This window comes from Lepus europaeus, chromosome 14 (assembly GCF_033115175.1).
Source record: "Lepus europaeus isolate LE1 chromosome 14, mLepTim1.pri, whole genome shotgun sequence".
Lineage (NCBI taxonomy): Eukaryota > Metazoa > Chordata > Mammalia > Lagomorpha > Leporidae > Lepus > Lepus europaeus.
The window spans coordinates 73,572,762-73,590,889 of record NC_084840.1 but is presented as its reverse complement, the minus strand read 5'-3'; the positions used below and the strand labels follow the sequence as shown (position 1 = coordinate 73,590,889).

The 18,128-nt window shown below is 52.4% G+C and overlaps 1 protein-coding gene across 2 annotated transcripts; it reads left to right on the top strand.

Moving 5' to 3' along the window:
* The first annotated feature begins 291 nt into the window (after positions 1–291).
* On the top strand, positions 292–17,695 carry GATA3 (GATA binding protein 3). Of its 2 annotated transcripts, none has more exons than XM_062211423.1 (5): positions 292–532; positions 2,939–3,475; positions 8,557–8,699; positions 12,863–12,988; positions 17,411–17,695. In XM_062211423.1, exons 1-5 carry the CDS (start codon positions 292–294, stop codon positions 17,693–17,695), a joined length of 1,332 nt encoding a protein of 443 aa, XP_062067407.1. The 2 variants fall into 2 exon arrangements, with proteins under 2 accessions (XP_062067407.1, XP_062067406.1); XM_062211422.1 differs by having other exon boundaries at positions 8,554–8,699.
* The last annotated feature ends 433 nt before the right edge of the window (positions 17,696–18,128 follow it).

Sequence of the window (18,128 nt, the reverse complement as noted above, 5' to 3'; positions counted from 1 at the left end):
CTAGTTTTTGGATTTTTTCTCCCTTTCCTCTTCTTCTTGCTAAATTACCTCTCCAAGATTTTTTGTCCTCCAACTCCTTCCGTTTGCTCTCCTTTCCTCCCCAGCCTTCCGCTGCCCCAGTGAAAACAAATCACTAAAAAAAAAAAAAAAAAAAAAAAAAAAAAAAAAAAAAAAGGAGCCCCTCTCCCCGCCCGCCGACGACAGGAGCCCCGCGACCTCCCAGGTCGACCGCCCTCCCTCTCCGCGCGCGGGTTCCCGGCCCGGCCAGAGGGCGCGAGCGCAGCCGAGGCCATGGAGGTGACGGCGGACCAGCCGCGCTGGGTGAGCCACCACCACCCGGCGGTCCTCAACGGGCAGCACCCGGACACGCACCACCCGGGCCTCGGCCACTCGTACATGGACCCGGCGCAGTACCCACTGCCCGAGGAGGTGGATGTACTTTTTAACATCGACGGGCAAGGCAACCACGTCCCGCCGTACTACGGAAACTCCGTCAGGGCCACGGTGCAGAGGTACCCTCCGACCCACCACGGTGAGTCCCACACCCGCGCCCCCGGGCATGGAGAGAGGTTGGGAAGGACGGACCGGGCGCTGCCGGGACACCGAGCGAAAGCCCCCAGGTGCAGTTACTGGTTCATTTACAAGAAAAGAAAAACAACAAAAAACAAAAAACAAACGAGGGGCCCGGAAATGGGCGAGGAGGCCGTGTCGCTTGTCGAGAGAGTATGTTTTTTAAAGAGCGTGGCAGCAGGCGGCTCTCGGCTGCCGGTCTCTCCCCAGGGCCTGGCGCTCACCTGGCGGGCGCTGAGCTGCAGCCCTCCCGCCCCGGTGCAGCCGCGGCTTGCGCGGCGCGGGAGGTCCAGGCGCGCGGCGCCCGCGCTCTGCCTCTGCGGGCGGCCTCGGGCTCTGGTCCTCCCCAGCTCGCACCCTTGGTACCCCCCGCCCCGGTAGTTCTGCCTAGGTGGGGGCTCCAGGGCGCCTGGCTCCATTTGTTTCTCTCGGCGTTGATTTTTAGAAAGACCCGGGAGTTTTATGTACTCACACCCCTCTGTGGCCTTTTCCCTGCAACCCCGCGAAACTCGTGCATTTTGTAGGCTAGTGGTTTGCAGGCAGGTTTCCTGCCTCTTGATTTTGAAAATGGAACTCTGGGGCTTTGAAGGAGTTTTAGGAGGAAAGACTTCATTTTGAGGGATTTCAGGTGTCCGGGATTCCCGGCTGCACAGAATTTTCCTGCCTCTTTCGGGTTGCCTCCCTGCCTGTAGCCCTTGCCTTACCCTGTCGTCAGGCCTACCACGGTACCATAATAAGGCTTTCACACAAGATTTAGGACACATCAAGGTTTCTTTTAGCCATTCCAAATGCCTCCTCCCACACCCTTTCACCTTGAGAAGTTTAGGAGATTTCTGATAGTTAAAGAAAAAAAAAAAAAAAAGAAGAAGGAAGGAAGGAAGAAAAAGAAACAAACGCAGGCCTGTAGAGTTAGCTGGGAAAGCTTCTGACACGTTCCCAGCTGAAAGTTTATCTTCCTAAAGAAATAGGAACAAAACATGGGGCTGGAGGAAACATGAGGTCTAGCTAGGCCGAGGTCTGCCTGGGTACCCCTACCCAGAGCCGGCTTGGGCGCCCGATGGCACAGCCTCCCCGGCAGCAGGCGTCCTGTGCCCCGCTGTCGCCAGGGTTTCTGCGAATGGGGCGCTCTTCGCCTGGGTCGTGTGCACATCAGCAGTTAAGTGGAAATGTGGTCGATGCAGGCTTAATATTATTTACTATTCTACTTCCTGCATAATGTGAATCTTAACCCTTGGTATTCAGAGAACTCTCCTTCCCCCTCATCCCCCTCCCCTTCCTCTCTCTTATGATTTTAGTTTCAGTATTGTTCTTAATGGCTGAACAGAATGGCAACTGCTGAGGCAGGTGCTGGATGCAAAGATCTATAAGCTGGTGGTTTGCATTTGCAGTTTGTTCTGTTCTGAGTGCGGGCACTTGGAGAAGTTATGGTCACCTTAAAAGCGAGTACTTGCAATGAAGGCCAAATCGCTCAGTGCAGGAGGTGTTCTCGGTTTAAAATTCGCACAGTGTCTCAGGCATTCAGGTGAACGTTCACACCGTCCAGCGGTGGAATCGGTGGAATTGCTGTCTTGAGGACCCAATGGGGGCTTATTTGGTTTTTCTTTCCCAATAGGTTTTGGGAGGGTGAGAAAAACAGGAGAAACTGCCCTGCCAGGGTCCGGCTTTGGAAACTTTTCTCCCACCAGCCCGAGCAAGAATTTCATTGCAGATCCCATTTCAGGGCTGTCCCAAGCATCCTTGTGAATTTTGAGCAAGTGCTGAATTCGGTTTCTGGAAGGAACCCTAAAATGTGCCCTTATTCCTTTCCCAAGTCTTATTGGGAGCTCTGCATAGGATGGGGGGGGGGGGGTTCTGCTCCTGGTGTTGAGCCCTGGTGTGGCCGGGCTCCGTTCCTCAGGCCTCATCACTCACAGCTGGCTCTCTTATCTGGCTGGTTGGGATTAAGGCGGGATGGGAAACTCTGGGCCATTGAAGGAAACCAATAAATCAAGTTAGGTTCTGGAGAGGGACCTCAGGGGAGGTGATTTAGAGGCCTATCTGTAGATGCCAGTAAGTCAAAAGGACCCTTCTCCACTCCTTCGTGGCACCTCCCGGGTGGCAGGCACAGGCCCTTGGTGCATTTGATGGGACAGCCACGTGGGAGGGGGAGTCGACAGCCGCTGCCCCCTACCCCGAGGTGTGCTGGCCAGGGACCCTCGGGGGCCACTCGGATTAGACAGAGTGAGCCCCAGCACAGGTCCCTGTTGGTGCTTGGGGTTTTGCTACCCTGGGGGCTGGGGGTGCCCGGGTGTGTGTCCGAGGGCCGCTCTGACCCGCATGTTTCTCTCCCACTCCTTCCCTGTCTGTGCCTTCGCCGCTGCCGCCGCAGGGAGCCAGGTGTGCCGCCCGCCTCTGCTGCACGGGTCCCTGCCCTGGCTGGACGGCGGGAAAGCCTTGGGCAGCCACCACACCGCCTCGCCCTGGAACCTCAGCCCGTTCTCCAAGACGTCCATCCACCACGGCTCCCCGGGGCCGCTCTCCGTCTACCCCCCGGCCTCGTCGTCGTCCCTGTCGGCCGGCCACTCCAGCCCGCACCTCTTCACCTTCCCGCCCACGCCGCCGAAGGACGTCTCCCCGGACCCGTCCCTGTCCACTCCGGGCTCGGCCGGCTCTGCCCGGCAGGACGAAAAAGAGTGCCTCAAGTACCAGGTGCCGCTGCCCGACAGCATGAAGCTGGAGGCGTCGCACTCACGCGGCAGCATGCCCGCCCTGGCCGGGGCCTCGTCGTCGGCCCACCACCCCATCACCACCTACCCGCCCTACGTGCCCGAATACAGCTCCGGACTCTTCCCGCCCAGCAGCCTGCTGGGCGGCTCCCCCACTGGCTTCGGATGTAAGTCGCGGCCCAAGGCGCGGTCCAGCACAGGTAGGAAACCGCCTCTCCCTGCGGGAAGCCTTTGCCTACCTCCCCGCCTCCCTTTGCCCCTGAATCCCGGGCCGGAGCAGGGAGCCCACCCGAAAGGGGAGCCCGGGGAATGGGTAATCCCAGCCCTGCCCAGCCTGGATTTCTTGCCCGTTTTTGCAGGCCCCCGGCCAGGGAGGACAAGCATGGCGAGTGTCCTCTGCTATCTCGTTCCAGGCTGTGGAAGCAGAGGGAATGTGGGATCTGCTTTCAAACCTGCCACAATGAGCCGGGGAAAGGGGAAAGACAAACAAAGCAAAAATTATGGGGGCTCCTGCCTGGAGCAAGACACAGTTCTGGGACGCCAGAGTCGGTTTCCAAGACCAAATGGAATAAAGGCCATGGGAATAAGCCTTTAGTGTTTAATGCTAAAACGAAACCTCCTGAAACCTAAACAAACACGGGTCCCTCCTGTGACCCTGCTGTGGCCTTTGTCAGTGGGACTGTCGCTCTCCCGCCCAGCTCCAAGGGGGCCACAGGGTGGGTAGCAGAGCGCAATCTTCCCTGTAGGACGTGGGTGCCGTCCACGTGGAAGCACAGAACATTTTGTGGGGCATGCGGGATCCTAGCAAAAGCAGCACCCAGATTCTGGGGCTGGGCAAGGGGGGCCGCTGAGAACCTCACTTTGGTGCTAGGGAAACAACTGCATGGCAATCAGCTACCTGTGGTGCCTTGTGGGGCTCGGTACCTGCAAGGGCAGGAAGTTGGGCGAGGGAGGAGTGTGCATCCATTCAAAGGGGAGCGTGGGCTCTGCTTCCTCCGCTTACCCTCTTCCCAAAAAGCAGACGCTGGCTAGAGACACTGCTGCGTGTTTATTCTATTGGTGTAGACTCACCAAACACACACAGGAGGCTTGCTTTAAACATAAAATCATCCCTCACCGATTTTGTTTCTAAGCAAAGCAGTTGAGTCAGATGCGAGCGAAGGATTCTAGGCGAGAAGCCTGTCACGGTCTTTGGGACACACGATTTTGTGAAGGTTCTTGTTCTGTCTCCTAAGGCGCGTCCGTATTGGGGGTAGGCGGCTCGGCTCCGGTCCGCTGTGACTGGCCTCTGCCCTCTGTCTGTCTGGCCTCTGCCCTCTGTCTGTGTAGACCCTAGGGAGACAGCGACAGAGAGAATGGCTCCGTGTCTGCAGGGCGAGGTGAGCCGGCCCGAAGCGGAGCTCGGAAAGTTGCCCCCTTTGAAACACTTCGAAGGGAGGCAGGCTTGTGGGAGCCCAGTGACCATGAGATCGGCTTTCAGGGTTGTTTTTTTTTTTTTTTCCAGGGTGACATTCACTGCGACTGCCTGAGCAGGACTGTCTCTATTTAGTTGATATGTTTTAGCTAATCCAATTATTTTCAGACTGCTGCACGCGACAGTTGCATTGTTTATCCCGAGCCAGGAACTTTAATAGAGTCCGGATGCGGTTAGGCTGACAGCAAAACTCAGACCTGCGTGTTCAGTACATGAAAGTAGGCAGCAGGGAGAGGGAGGTGGGCTAGCTGTGGAGAGAGAGAGAGAGAGAAAGAGAGAGAGAGAGAGAGAGAGAGAGAGAGAGAGAGAGGAGGGCAGAGCCGCAGAGCCAAGCTACCGGCTGGCGGCAGGGCGGGCAGGGGTGCCTTGTCGGGGACCTCGGGGCTGGCTGCCAGAGCGCTGGAGATAAATGGGTTGCAGGGAGACTTGGCTGGAGGCAAAGAGAACCAACCTGTGCATTTTGAGGTTGCAATGTCTTTTTTTTTTTTTTTAAATCCTCTTTTCTGGTAGGGCTGTGAGGGTTGGGGTAGGGGGGAGAGCGTGGTCTCTGAGGCTGAGGTGGCGGTTAGGGTGGGGGGGGAGGGGACAGACTGACTTTTCCCGAAGACTCTGGTTTCTCTGCCCTCATTTCTGGGTGCACTTTCCGCCTTGGGTTTAGTGCTTCTCTTTCTCTCCCGTCTTTCCTTAAGACTGAACATGGAGGGAGGAGGGGGCAGGCAAAGAGCTGTAGTTTTTCCTAAACCGGGGCTGGAAATACCTAGACACCTATTTTATTTTTTTGGCACGGCGGGGTAGGGGGAGGAGGCCATTGAGATGGACCTTTTACTTCCTCCTTCTAGGCCTTTTTCACGGCCCTCCAAACCCAGAGCCCTCACACCTGCCCGGCTTGGGGATGGGGGTGGGGGACTTCTGGGAGCGTGGCAGGGAAGTTTCCAGGAGCCCCGGCTGTGTGTGTGTAGAGGGGTGGATGTGGTGGGAATTCTCGAAGGGGGGGATTCTCTTGGTTTTAGTGGTTGCTTGCTTTTCTTTCTTTTTCAAACCTCGTTGCAAAGCGTTCGCTGAAGGAGGGGACTGACTGCACTGACTGCTGCTGCTGCTGCATTTTGGAGAAACGGTTGAAGCTGTGGTTAGGGCGCCTATTGCTTTCTTAAACGCCCAGGCTTTCAGTGCTGGGATCTCGCTGTGCACACAAAAGACAAAGCCTTTTTTTTTTGTTTGCTTTGTTTTGTTTTTTTGTTTTTGTTTTTGCAAAAGGCCCATGTCTTAGCTCTCCAACCTTTTTTTTCCCCCCCCTGGCTCTGGGCCCCTTCCTCCACCTTCCAGTGAGCCATTTTCCTTGCCCTGCTCCTACCCTGTTCATGTTACCTGGTGGCAGAGTTGCAGTCCAGGGAGCCAAGGGCCACTTGAAAATGGCTGTGAAATGGCAAGCGTCCTCCCAGCTCTGTGGTTCTTGTCACGGAAGAGAGAGGTGTCTGAGCAGCTCTCAGTAGGCAGGGTGCTGAGGACCCGGGCAGACAGACAGCAGGAGAAGAGCCGGGGGCCTCCAGTAGGAAAATTGCCTGTTTGCTGAAGTGACAGACTAGAGGCAGCAAGGAGGAAAGAGAAAGAAAAGCCCACACAAGGCCATCGCACACTTGCGGAGTGACTCGGGACAGAAAATTGCTCCAGTGGGCAGAGCGTTCCCCGAGAGGTGGTGTCTGTCGCTAGCTTTCTGAAAAGGAAGCTGCCATCCTCCGCCCTGCTTGAAAAAGGAAAGGAAATCAGAGCGATTGCAGCAGGCTGGGGGTCCCCCTGCCCGCCCCCGCAGTGCCAGGGTGCCGGGAACCCCCTGTGCCTGTGTGTGTGCGCGTGTGTGGGACAGGAACATTAAGAGCCTTGTCTGGGCAGGATTTGGGGGGTGGGCTTGGCAGCCCCAGCTGGATCAGGGTCAGTGCTGCTGCCCCCAGATGGGGCTGCCCCAGTGCCCGCTTGGGACGCAGGAGCACCAGGGCCTGCGGCCTCTGAGCTCGGGCTGCCGCTGGCACCTCCTCGCCCACTCCTCTTTCCTGCAGGCCTCCCAGGGGCTCCTGACCCCCAAAATGAAAGGCGTACAACCCCAGAGCCAAGAAGAGCTTTTGGGCACCTTGGAATGTCTCGGCAGGCCCCGAGGGCAAGGCATTTGAATAATATCACTTGTAGGGGGCTCTTAGACCTGGTGAAAACTCTCTGTAGGATCCCCACCCCCCGGAAGACTTAAGACCCCCTTTTGGAAGCTGGAGGGAAAAAAAAATTCTTGGAACTCCTCAAGACAATTTTGGAACAACAAATAAGACCAGAAAAGTACTGGGCCCCGACCTGACACTCAGCGGAGAGTGGGCGGGACCCTCGTGTTCTCAGCTCTCCTGCAGAACCTGTCCCTGGAGAAGGCCACAGCCCCTCCGTGTGCACTGCCCCAGTTCCCTCGTGCTTGCTCTGGGTGGGGGGCTTTCCCAAAGGCCTCAGCGGTCCCCGGGCTGCCCGGGCCGACTTTTCCTCCTCTTAGAGCTGGTTAGAATTCCCCGACACCTTCTACTTTCTCTTCCCCACACCGCTCCAGTCTTCCTGGTCGGTTGGCGGTCAGTGATTAATCGCTGACACCAGAATCTTCTTGAGGGGCCCTTGTTCTTTCCTTAGTCCCTGTCCGGCGTCTTCCCTCCTAGCCCCTGGGTCACCCCTCTCTGGGGGGTACCAACATGAGTCCTGCAGGAATCGGGGTCCCAGCCCCTGAGCCCTCCCCCCCGACCCTGGAAGTGGAGGAGAGTCTTCCAGAAGGCAGCGTCCTCTTGCAGGAGTTAGTGGGAAAGAAAGCCTCCTCGTGTCCTAAAGGACTCGGCCAGGGACCTTTCGGGGGGGGGGGGGGCATCTTGGGTCACTCTGCTGCCCCGGCTGTAGGAGTGAATGGCAGTCAGCTGAACCTGGCCCTGGCCAGTTTTCTGTTTATTTTGCTTGTTTGTGTTTTTGGAAGCAGACACGGCAGGCAGGCCTTAGGTAATGAGCTGGCCGAGAGCCCCTTCTGTGTTGATTGCTCTGGTTTCTAGGTCTTCCTCTGATGGGCACCCTGTCCTGCTCGACCCTTCCCTTCCCTTGGGTGTGGGCTCCCCTTCCTCCGCCTCCTCCTCCTCCAGAGCCCCTGTCTACAGTTTACACTGTATTTCCCTTCCACAGCCCCTGGGCCGGCCGGCTGGGGCTGGAGTGGCAAGCCGTGGGGAAGAGAGCCGTAAAAGTGTTAGCGCGTAGCCAGGGACATTTCTGATTTTCTTGGAAGTGAACTCTGAGGCCGTAGCTGCTCTAGCCCATCAGCCCATCCATCAGTCTGCACATCGGTCTGTGTTATCTATCTAGCCTTTGCTTCATCTTCCTCTTCCATCCTCCTCTTCATTACTTAATCAATCCCCATAGACAGAGCCAGTGCTGACCGCGGGACGCCTTTGTCTTCTTTGAGGGACGTGGAAGGGGGTGTCTTTGCTTTTGGCTCAACGTTTTCCCGGGGAAGTCTTTCCGCTTGGAATCGGCCTTCCTCCGTGGGTCAGCTTGGTCTTTCCGATCAGGCCAGGGTTCTGTTGCTATTTCTTCACCTGCCGTCTTCCGCTGCGATGTGTGGCCGTATAGGAGAATGGTTCTGCTGTTCCTTAGTGGGGGGGGGGGGGCGTCTCAGGGGTGCACATGTGCCCCCCAAACGAGGCAGCAAGCAAGGGGAGTTTTGAGCTTTCCTCTGCTCGTTCGTCGCGGGCCGCTTTTCGGTGTGTCTGCCTTCCAGAAGTGACTTATCCGTGTTCTTGTTTTCAGAAGGCAGGGAGTGTGTGAACTGCGGGGCGACCTCGACCCCCTTGTGGCGGCGCGATGGGACCGGGCACTACCTTTGCAACGCCTGCGGACTCTACCACAAAATGAACGGACAGAACCGGCCCCTCATCAAGCCCAAGCGAAGGCTGGTAAGTTCTGCCTGGGAAGGAGCCGTCCCATCCGCGCCATTTGTGGATTGCCTTTCCGCCCTGCAGGAAGGTCGGCTTTCTACAGGAAATTGGCAGGGCTGCTCAAAATCATGTCAGCTTGCTTGGGACTGGCTTTTTTATTTTTTTTTTTCCTTTCCCCTGTTTTCAAGTTAGATATACAGAAAAACTCTATTTTTGTGTCTCTGCGTGTTTCTTAAGCTACTTCTCCAAGTTTTAAAAAGGCTGACATCTCAGCTATCAAATCCGACAGAGATTCTCTAATAGGATAATTGTGTCAGTGGTTCCAGGACTGCTGACTTCAGGTGCATTGATGATCCCTGTTGCACAGACAAGTCATTTAGCATGCAGATTGAGCGGAAAGCCCCCGGAGCCACCTAGAACTTGTTCCTGCAGTAGTCGCAGAAGGTGGGCGCCGAGGGGCGATGTCATAGTCTCGGGACGCTTTGGGTGACTTTCTTGTGCTAGTTCTTTGAGATGGATGGGACCGACTCACTGCATTGCAGAAGCAGCAGCAGCACCCTCTTGCACTGTTCTTCGTTTTTTCTTGCTCTGCAGGGTTGAGGTTGTCCCTCAATTCCTGGGGGAAAAGTTTGGCGGCTCCTGTCTTGCCTCTTGGTCACACCTAGCAATTGGTCTCGTTTTCTCTCTGAACACCTGTCCGTAGGGTGATCAGTTTTTTTTTAAATTTTTTTCTGTCCTCCCTCTCCCCCTCACCCCCCACTTTTAAACATCTTGAGCATTAGGAGTAGTTGAGAGAACTTGAGAAGTAGCAGGAGGGGTTCCCTTGGAAGTGTGTGTTGTGGGACACTCAGGCCAGGTTGGATGGGTGAGTGAATGTGACAGAGGGAAATAAAAACAGAACTGACAGATGACAGCTCTAACCACAGCCGGGACATCAGCATGCTCTCTCACCAAGCAAGAGTGGGGAGGAGGGGGATTTCCCAGTGGAGATTAATGGATGAATTAGCATCCGTCACATTCTAAGGGGGGGGGGGGGATCTGCCCCTGTATTCTTTTTAAAGAATAATTTGTCCTCCGCATCAGATCGTAGTGCAACTCAACACCTTTCGTATCCTCTTTAGAAAAAGGAAAAGCTTTCTAGGGATGGAAGTGCCCACATGACTTTAATTTTTGGCAACCCTAGCTCTCTCCGCTTTATTCTTCATGATCTTTGCCCTCTTCTCCAGCTTTCTCAAACCTCCCCCCTGCTTCTCCTCGTGTAGTTTGGTATTTTTTTTTCCCCCTTGCTCGCATGTGCGAAACTTAACTTCCTAGGAAAAAGCTGCCGGATATCTGAGCACTAGAGATAACTCATAAACAACAACTCGGCTTCCCCAACCTAAACATCAAGATGTTGGGACATACCAGAACAAGAAGGGTTTGAAAAAAAAATATGGCGGGAGGTGTGAGCACTGAATGAGTATGATCACACCACAAAAGAATGTTCTGAATCACTCAAAACCTGGCTGTCATGAAAAAAAAAAAAAAAGAAAAAAGGAAGAAAACTAACAACAGAAACCTTCTTGTTAAAACTAAGTCATGGTACCATTAGTTTTTTTGTTGTTGTTAAGATAAAGAAGGGAAAAGCAGAGAGGGTAAAACTCTCGGACAATACCCGATTGATGAGTAAGAGGTCGTTTGACATTTTCTTGGGTTTTCTTCTTCCATCTGTACAGATGGCTGAGGATGGTTCTACTCCCTTCTTACATCATTTTGTCTCCCCTCGTTTTTATAGGAACCCTCTTGAACTCTGAGTAATAATTACTCTTAATTTTATAATTCATTGGCTGTCACATTTTAAGCTGCCTTTTCTTTCTTAGTCAGCTGCCCTGAGCAATTTGGTGGTGTTAGTTGCCTAGAATTTATATAACACAGGGAGACCGACACCTTTGATAAATAGTTTTTTAATTCCTTAAATATGTTTGACTTCTGAACATCTGAATCTTTTTTTTTTTTCCTTTGCTGTGTTTCTGTCCTTTTGCCCCAGCTCCGTTGTTAGAGCTTGCCATTCCTGTTTGCTGCCTGCAGGTTAGCTAAAGACCACCCCTAGCCCATAACGGAGCCAGCTCTTCTGTGAAATGCCCGACATGGAATTAAATGAGTGCGGCAGCTAGACGAAATGACTCCAGGGAAGCTCCATAGGTCCCCACCCCTGCCCCCAGCGCTGGCAGGGTATTCTGTCCATTGAGCACTTGCTGTTGTTCATAGTCCCTGCCAGGGAGCCAAATAGTGGCTTCGAGAGACTGTCTAAAGTTTGCGTGGAGTCTGTGGGACTGGAGGCATTTTCTTGCTCGCCTGTGTTTATGTGGCTGTCAGTACACTGCAAGGAATTCCACTCTGGCCTTCGTCGCTGACAGCACCGATTTTCTCGTTGGCATAACGTGGCTGCGCTCTGCATGTGGAATTGTTGGGTGGGGAGGTCTGAGGGCCTCAGGACGCATCAGTCAACTGTCCCTGAATATTTCTGTTAGAGGAAAAAAAAAAGCACTATGGGAAGACCACACTAATCATATCAGTTATTTAGGTATCCAAGTACTGGTGTGGAGCGAGAACTAGCGCTCTCGGCCCCTCGTGTGTTATTTTTGAAGTAGATAGACAACAGAAAAGTAGACACTTCCCCTGTGATAAATGGGGGTTGTTTTTAATGTCCAGTTCCTTGGAATGCTAAAAAGTTACTTAAAAAAAAAAAAGTGATCGCTCTGCTGTTTCTAGCCCAAAGGAGCCCATTTATGGAACAATTTAGTGGCTTTGAAAGAAAGAAAAGAAGTCAGTCTGGTTAATTCAGGATTGCCACTGTGTTTTCCATATCTGGCAGCGTTGGGTGCCTGGCCCAACAGTTCCGCTTAATACAGTATCGAAACACACCAGGATCCCGGTAGCTTTCCTTGCGTGCTTTATAACCACACCGGCGCTTTCTTGATCACAGATTAAAAACTACCTGGATTCCTCCCCCTTCCTTGATAAATATTTTTGAGGCCAGGAGCAGGGATAATTTTGCAGTTAAAATCTTTTTCTACAGAGGAGAGGTGAGGAAGAGAGAGAGGTGCGTGTTAGAAGTGATTCAACTCGCATTTTCTTTTGAGAGCCTTTTAGTTTAATTTTTTTTTTTTAAATATGGACAGGGAGAATAACTCCCTGAGAAACTCGAATGTGTTGGAAAGTGAAAGTCTCCTTTTGTAGAGGAAATGGAAGCAGGGCCACCGCCAAGGAATTGAAATTCAAGTTGAGACTAATGTTTGACCTGCGAGCATTCTGCTAAGTGAACAGCAAAATAGGAAATAGCTAATTTCACGAAGGTGCAATGAGATAAGAGCAGGAGGAGGGGAGCCAGCACTCCTGTTGAATAGCAACAATTCCGTATTTGTTGGAGTTTGTCTCAGTCCCCGATGGCCACCGGGAGAGAGAGAGGGTGACTGTCCCAGAGTCTGAGGGTGCTGGCTCTGTACACTTAGGACTGCTGCAGGTTCTCCAGGGTCTTACGAGCTCAGGGTGTCCTGCTCGGTGCCTCCTAAGTCTTGCCCCCCGGGAGTGTGTGCCACTTGCACGCACAGACATCCTGTGATCGTGCTGGTGCTGCTTGGGCTGTCCCTCTGTCCTGTAGCCTGTGTGACGACAGATCCTCTTGGGAGTTAAAGACTTCTTGTGGGCTTGGGCTTGGTGAATGAGACAGCTGGAAAGGCTGGTGCCCAAAATCAGTCTGGCTAATGGGAAGTTGCTACCCATACCCCTTAACCCTCTGGTGTACTTGCTAGGCTAGGGAGGAGGAGGGTGACAGTCCCAGGGAGGTGATGCTGGCTGCCCTGGAGATCAGCAGCTTCAACCCTGACCACGTCACGCGGGTCCCCTCACTCCCATCCAGTGGATTGCCTGCCATTCTCTTCTGAAGGCAGCTTTTGGGGATCTTTATAACTTTCATGTGGGCTACTTGCTAGTTTTGATTTCAATGAGAATTTCTTTCTTTGGCTTTTTTTTTTTTTTTTTGGGTAAAGCCTGTCTGCATGGTGTTGATGACTACACGTTTAACATTTGTTTTGATTTGCCTCTCTCTCTCTCCCTCTCTCCCTCTCTCCCTCTCTCCCTCTCTCCCTCTCTCCCTCTCTCCCTCTCTCCCTCTTTCCCTCTCCTCCCCCCTGCCATCCCAGTCGGCAGCCAGGAGAGCCGGGACTTCCTGTGCGAACTGTCAGACCACGACGACCACCCTCTGGAGGAGGAATGCCAATGGGGACCCTGTGTGCAATGCCTGCGGGCTCTACTACAAGCTGCACAATGTAAGTGGGACGGGGAGCGGCACCACTGGGGCTGCCTTTAGGGAGACGCCCGGTAAGAAGTGTCACGGTCGCCCCTTCCAGAACCCATGCTCTGTTTAGATTCTCTTCTTTGGGGCCAAACCAGCGGCCCCCTAGAATGAATGCCGTAGGATCTAGTTGAGAAAACAACTTTGCTGAAATGAGCCTTGCAGATTTCCAAGGAGTTTGTAGAGAGCGAGCGACATGACTCACTTGGGGTGTTTTGAACATGTGACCTTCAGTGTGGCAATCTGATACGCTTGGTGGGCCCGTCTGGTTTGGAAGGGGAAAAAAAATCTTCCCCTTGGACATCAAAAAATGTCACCGGGGTATGTTTTGCTGTTTGCTGGCATTTCAACTTTTTTTTTTTTTTTGCAAAAAGGGAAAGAGAGTGTGTGTGAGGGGAAGAGGGAAAGGTAATAGAATTGTCATGCGTGGCACAGGCATTCCTGCAACCGAGAGAGGAGAGAGGACCGATCTAGTTACTGAGGGAGAGAAAAAGTCTTGGCGAGACCTGTGCTAGGAATTTTAAATGCATTCTCTGTTTAAAAGGCATGAAATGAAATGTCTGAGAGATTTCATCTGATGTCTTTGTCCCAACCAGCTTTCGCATGCAGAGCTCCTAAGGAAGGATGGTGTCAGAGCAGGGAAAAGAAACCCAGCTTTCTCTCCATGTGTAGCATGCTGGAGGGGGAGTTGCCAGTCACCTGGGCGAGCGGGCTCTTTTCGCATCTTTTGGTCTCGGCTCCTCCCAGTTTTAAAAATATCTTTGCCTTAGAAAAAAAAAAGTTCGGTAATTTTCTCCCCTTCCCTCAAACAACTCTTGCTGGCCGACAGGTTGTGAGTCCCCAAGAGGCCTCAAGTTTACATTAATCCTGCAGTAGACAATGGACATGTCTCTCTCTGCTCTCTCTCTCTCTCTCTCCCCTTAGTGTTTTCTAATTCTCCTGGCATCTCTTTGCTAACCTGACTTTGGCAAAGTCTGAGACTGAAGCGGGAAGAGGCAGGGATTTTTGCTTGGGGCAGTTCTGGCAGTAAACTCATCTTACCCAGGAGCATCCGGGCACTTAGGAGGAAGCCGTGTGGAGAGAAGCTTTGAGTCACAGAGAACTTCTCAGGGTGCCTTTGGGGAGCAGGTTGCTGCGATTCCCAGGGACCCGGCCTGCTCAGCTTCCTGTCCACAGGGTCACCCCCTCACACCGTGCCCAGCGCTCATAAACCTGGAGTCTTAAATTTGACCTCGTGTTTCTCCCTCAGATCTTGGAAACTGTGCTGTACACATTCCCCAGCAGTTAAACTCACGTCTTATTTTCATTTTGGGAAATTTCCTTGTCACTTGCACGGAAGATAAGATTTGTGATTCAAATCTGGAAGATTAGGGGGCATTCGTGTTCATTAGCTAAGCCAGCGTCAGCTCAGCCCATCAAGATGTTCTGGGGGCTGTAATTTATGGCTTTCCGAGAACTTTCTGGCTTCTCGATTACGACCCGGCTTCAGATAGACCCCTGGTGTAGACAGGGCAGAGGTGATTTTTATTTCAGTCTTGCTTGAAGAAATTATGACTCAGAAAATCAAGAAGTGTTTGCACCGTGACGGGGCTGATAGAGAGGAAGAGTGAGGAGCGATTTTAGAGTAGCAGGTTTTCCTGGGAGTTCAGTAGCATCAAGATGAATAGGAGAATCATCTGAAACGAAACACTCTCTTACTTCAGGATATAACAAAATCATCACTAATGGTGTACATGTGTGTATTTCTTTCCTACTTCCATGGAAAGCAGGAATTACGGGAAATTAGTCATATAAATACATATTATTATTTTTTTGACTAGTTAGCCGTGATGAGATCTGGTCTCACTAGGGTCCGATCTCAATACATTTACGCCTTCGTAGCTAGGCTCCTGTGCCTAGGAGAGAGAAGCAGCTCATCCTCAAGTTGGCTTTTTCTGTCTTCCCTGGCTTAGCTTGTTAAAGGAGGCGATTTCTGGGTATTTAACCGAGAGAGATAATAATCTATTAACATTTTCATCGTGTCCTGTGTTGTTGTGCCCATCCAGATATCGGTACGTGTATACCATAATTTCCTTCCTTCTTATCTAGGTGTGTAGATAACTGCCTATCTCGCCATCAGTGTATCTGGGTGGTGTTGTGACTAGTTATCTGGGGCTGTGTGGCTCTCTGTGTAACCAGATATTATATTTCGATATCTGGCTGTGTATATCTAGATACCCGAGTAGGAAGCTGGTGTATCCAGACGTTATCTTAGGGAGATGTGATGTGGGAGTAGATTCTTGTCATCTCTGCAGGCTGCATCTTTATCTCCATGATAACTTTGAGGAAGGAGCCCTGAGATGTTCTCCCGGCCATGACCTTCCTCGGCTCTTCCTCCTCTGCCCCACGTACCCTTTCTGGTGCAGGGGTGAATAGGTGTCAGCTTCCGGGTGGGGCCTCCATATGGGACATCAAGCTCAGCCTCTCGGCAGCATAGCCGACTGGATCCTTGGTTCCTTAATTGGCATTTCTAGCGTTGGGACTTGGGAGGGTCTGCAGCTAAGGGGACCCCCTTTCTCTGTCCTTGAGAACCCTGCTGGAATCCGAGAAGTTGGGAATGACTGGGACCCAGACGTGGACTCTTGGGGTCTCTGCTGTGTGTCACTGGGAAATGGGCAGATCTGCAGTTGGCTACTCATGGATTTCTGTTGTCAAGGTTAATTTGACACTGTCTCTCTGTGGGGACTAGCCTCTGTTTACTTTATAGGGTCCCTTTTTTTGAGTCTGGGCCCCAGAGCCCAGACAAATGAGTTGATTGAGAAAGCGAGGGTAGTAGGCTGCCTCAGGGTGTGAAGTCCAGTGGTCCTTAGAGTGAGGGTCTGTCTTCGGTTTCTTGCTCTTTCTGTTGCAGGGTAAGAGCATTCTTCTTGCTAACATGGTGCTTGGCACACTCCAAGTGGGCATTAAATACTTGCTGATCGGCCGTGTGGCGGTTTGCCTCGTTAGGAGTGAGGAGACTGCAGCTCTCCACTGCTGGTGCGTGGCGTGGGCCAGCCAGGAAAGGCGCGACCTCCGTGCACGCAAATGCCAGGGGCAGCTTTTACGGCAGTTCTCATTGTGCAAAGGCCGGGGATGCAAGGGAGGCAACCAAACACTACTTAGCAGGCCATTATAGTCACCGCTTCTCCAAGGCAGATAAACACTTAAAAGATTGATGACGTGGGCAGTGCTTTCTAAGTCCAAAGACAGCGTTATCAGATCGGTAGACAGAACAGTACTTCCCTCTTGAAGATTATTCAAGTAGCCTCTACTCTCACAAACTATTTATTGTATTTTATTATTTTTTAAAAATTTTGTCGCTAGGCAGAGAGACAGAACTCCCATCTGCTCGTTCAGTCCTCCAATGTGCACAGCAGCCGGGGCTCTGCCAGGAGCCCGGAACTCCATCCGGGTCTCCCATGTGGGTGGCAGGGACCCCAGCACTTGAACCATCACCTGCTGCCTCCCAGGGTGCATATTAGTAGGAAGATGGAATCAGGGGTGGAGCTGGAACTTGAACCCAGGCACTGATATGGGATGTGGACATGTTAACCACTAGGCCAGGTGCCTTAACTCTTCTAAGGAAAGTGTAAAGAAACAAAACAAGTTATACTATTTCAGCTACCAGAAAAATATAATCATAGTGGGTGGGCCCTTGGAGTTCCCTGAGGACAGTTTTCCCCCCAAATTATTATTCTTATTTTTTGAGGATTTATTTGAAAGCCAGAGTGACACAGAAAGAGTGCGAGAGAGAGAGAGAGAGAGAGAGAGACAGAGAGAGAGAGATTTTCCATCTGCTGGGTCAGTCCCCAAATGGCCACAATGGCTGGGTCTGGGCCAGGCAGAAGCTGGGAGTCCAGACTCCAGCCAGGTCTCCTGCAGGGGTGGCGGGGGCCATAGCACTCAGGAAATCTGCTGCTGCTTTCCAAGGTGCATCATTAGCAGGGAACTGGTTTGAAAGTGGGGCAGCTGGGACTCAACTGGCACCGGGTAGTGGATAGTGGCAATCACAAGAGGTGGCTCAACCCCCTGTGCCATGGTGTCAGGTCGTGCTCCCCAAATTCTTGATGCTGCTGAATTCTCGGTGGGGCACCCCACCTAAGATCCCTTGGTGTCAGGAAGCCATGGAGGCTGATGGTCAGAACGCCCCTGCCCCCCCCCCCCCACTCTGTAGGACTTGTCTTTTTGAGAAGGAAGCCTTCGAGAAGGTGGGGGGTGGGGGGTGGGGGTGGGCGGGGAGGAAGGGGTGACTGAAACTGAAACAGATGCCTGGCCTGGGGAGGCTGGCGGAACCCTGTCGGTGTAGGAGAACGCTTGTGCCCTTTGAAAGGCAGCAAAAAAAGTAAAAAAAAAAACCAAAAAATTGATCTTTGTTTAGATTAACAGACCCCTGACTATGAAGAAGGAAGGCATCCAGACCAGAAACCGAAAAATGTCTAGCAAATCCAAAAAGTGCAAAAAGGTGCACGACACGCTGGAGGACTTCCCCAAGAGCAGCTCGTTCAACCCGGCCGCCCTGTCCAGACACATGTCCTCGCTGAGCCACATCTCCCCGTTCAGCCACTCCAGCCACATGCTGACCACGCCCACGCCGATGCACCCGCCGTCCAGCCTCTCCTTCGGACCTCACCATCCCTCCAGTATGGTCACCGCCATGGGCTAGAGCCCGGCCCGCCGTGTACAGGTCTCTGAGTGAGAGAGTCCCTCCGATCCCTTCTATTCTACTTGCGTTTTTGCAGGAGCAGTATCATGAAGCCTCAACGCGACGGATGTTTTCGAAGGCAGAAAGCGAAACGATGGTTGCCGCTTTGGCAAAGGAGCTCACTGCGGTGTCTCTGTTGCGACCACTGAATCTGGATCCCATTTGTGAATAAGCCATTCAGACTCATATTCCCTATTTAACAGGGTCTCTAGTGCTGTGAAAAATAAATAAATAAAAAACGCTGAACATTGCATATAACTTATATTGTAAGAAATAACTGTACATTCGAGGGAGACTTTGCTGCACCTGGGTAGCTATAAGAAAAGCATGAAGGACACGGAGAATTTTAAGGAATATAGGGGATATACGCAGTGTGGAAGTTAAGAAGAAACTA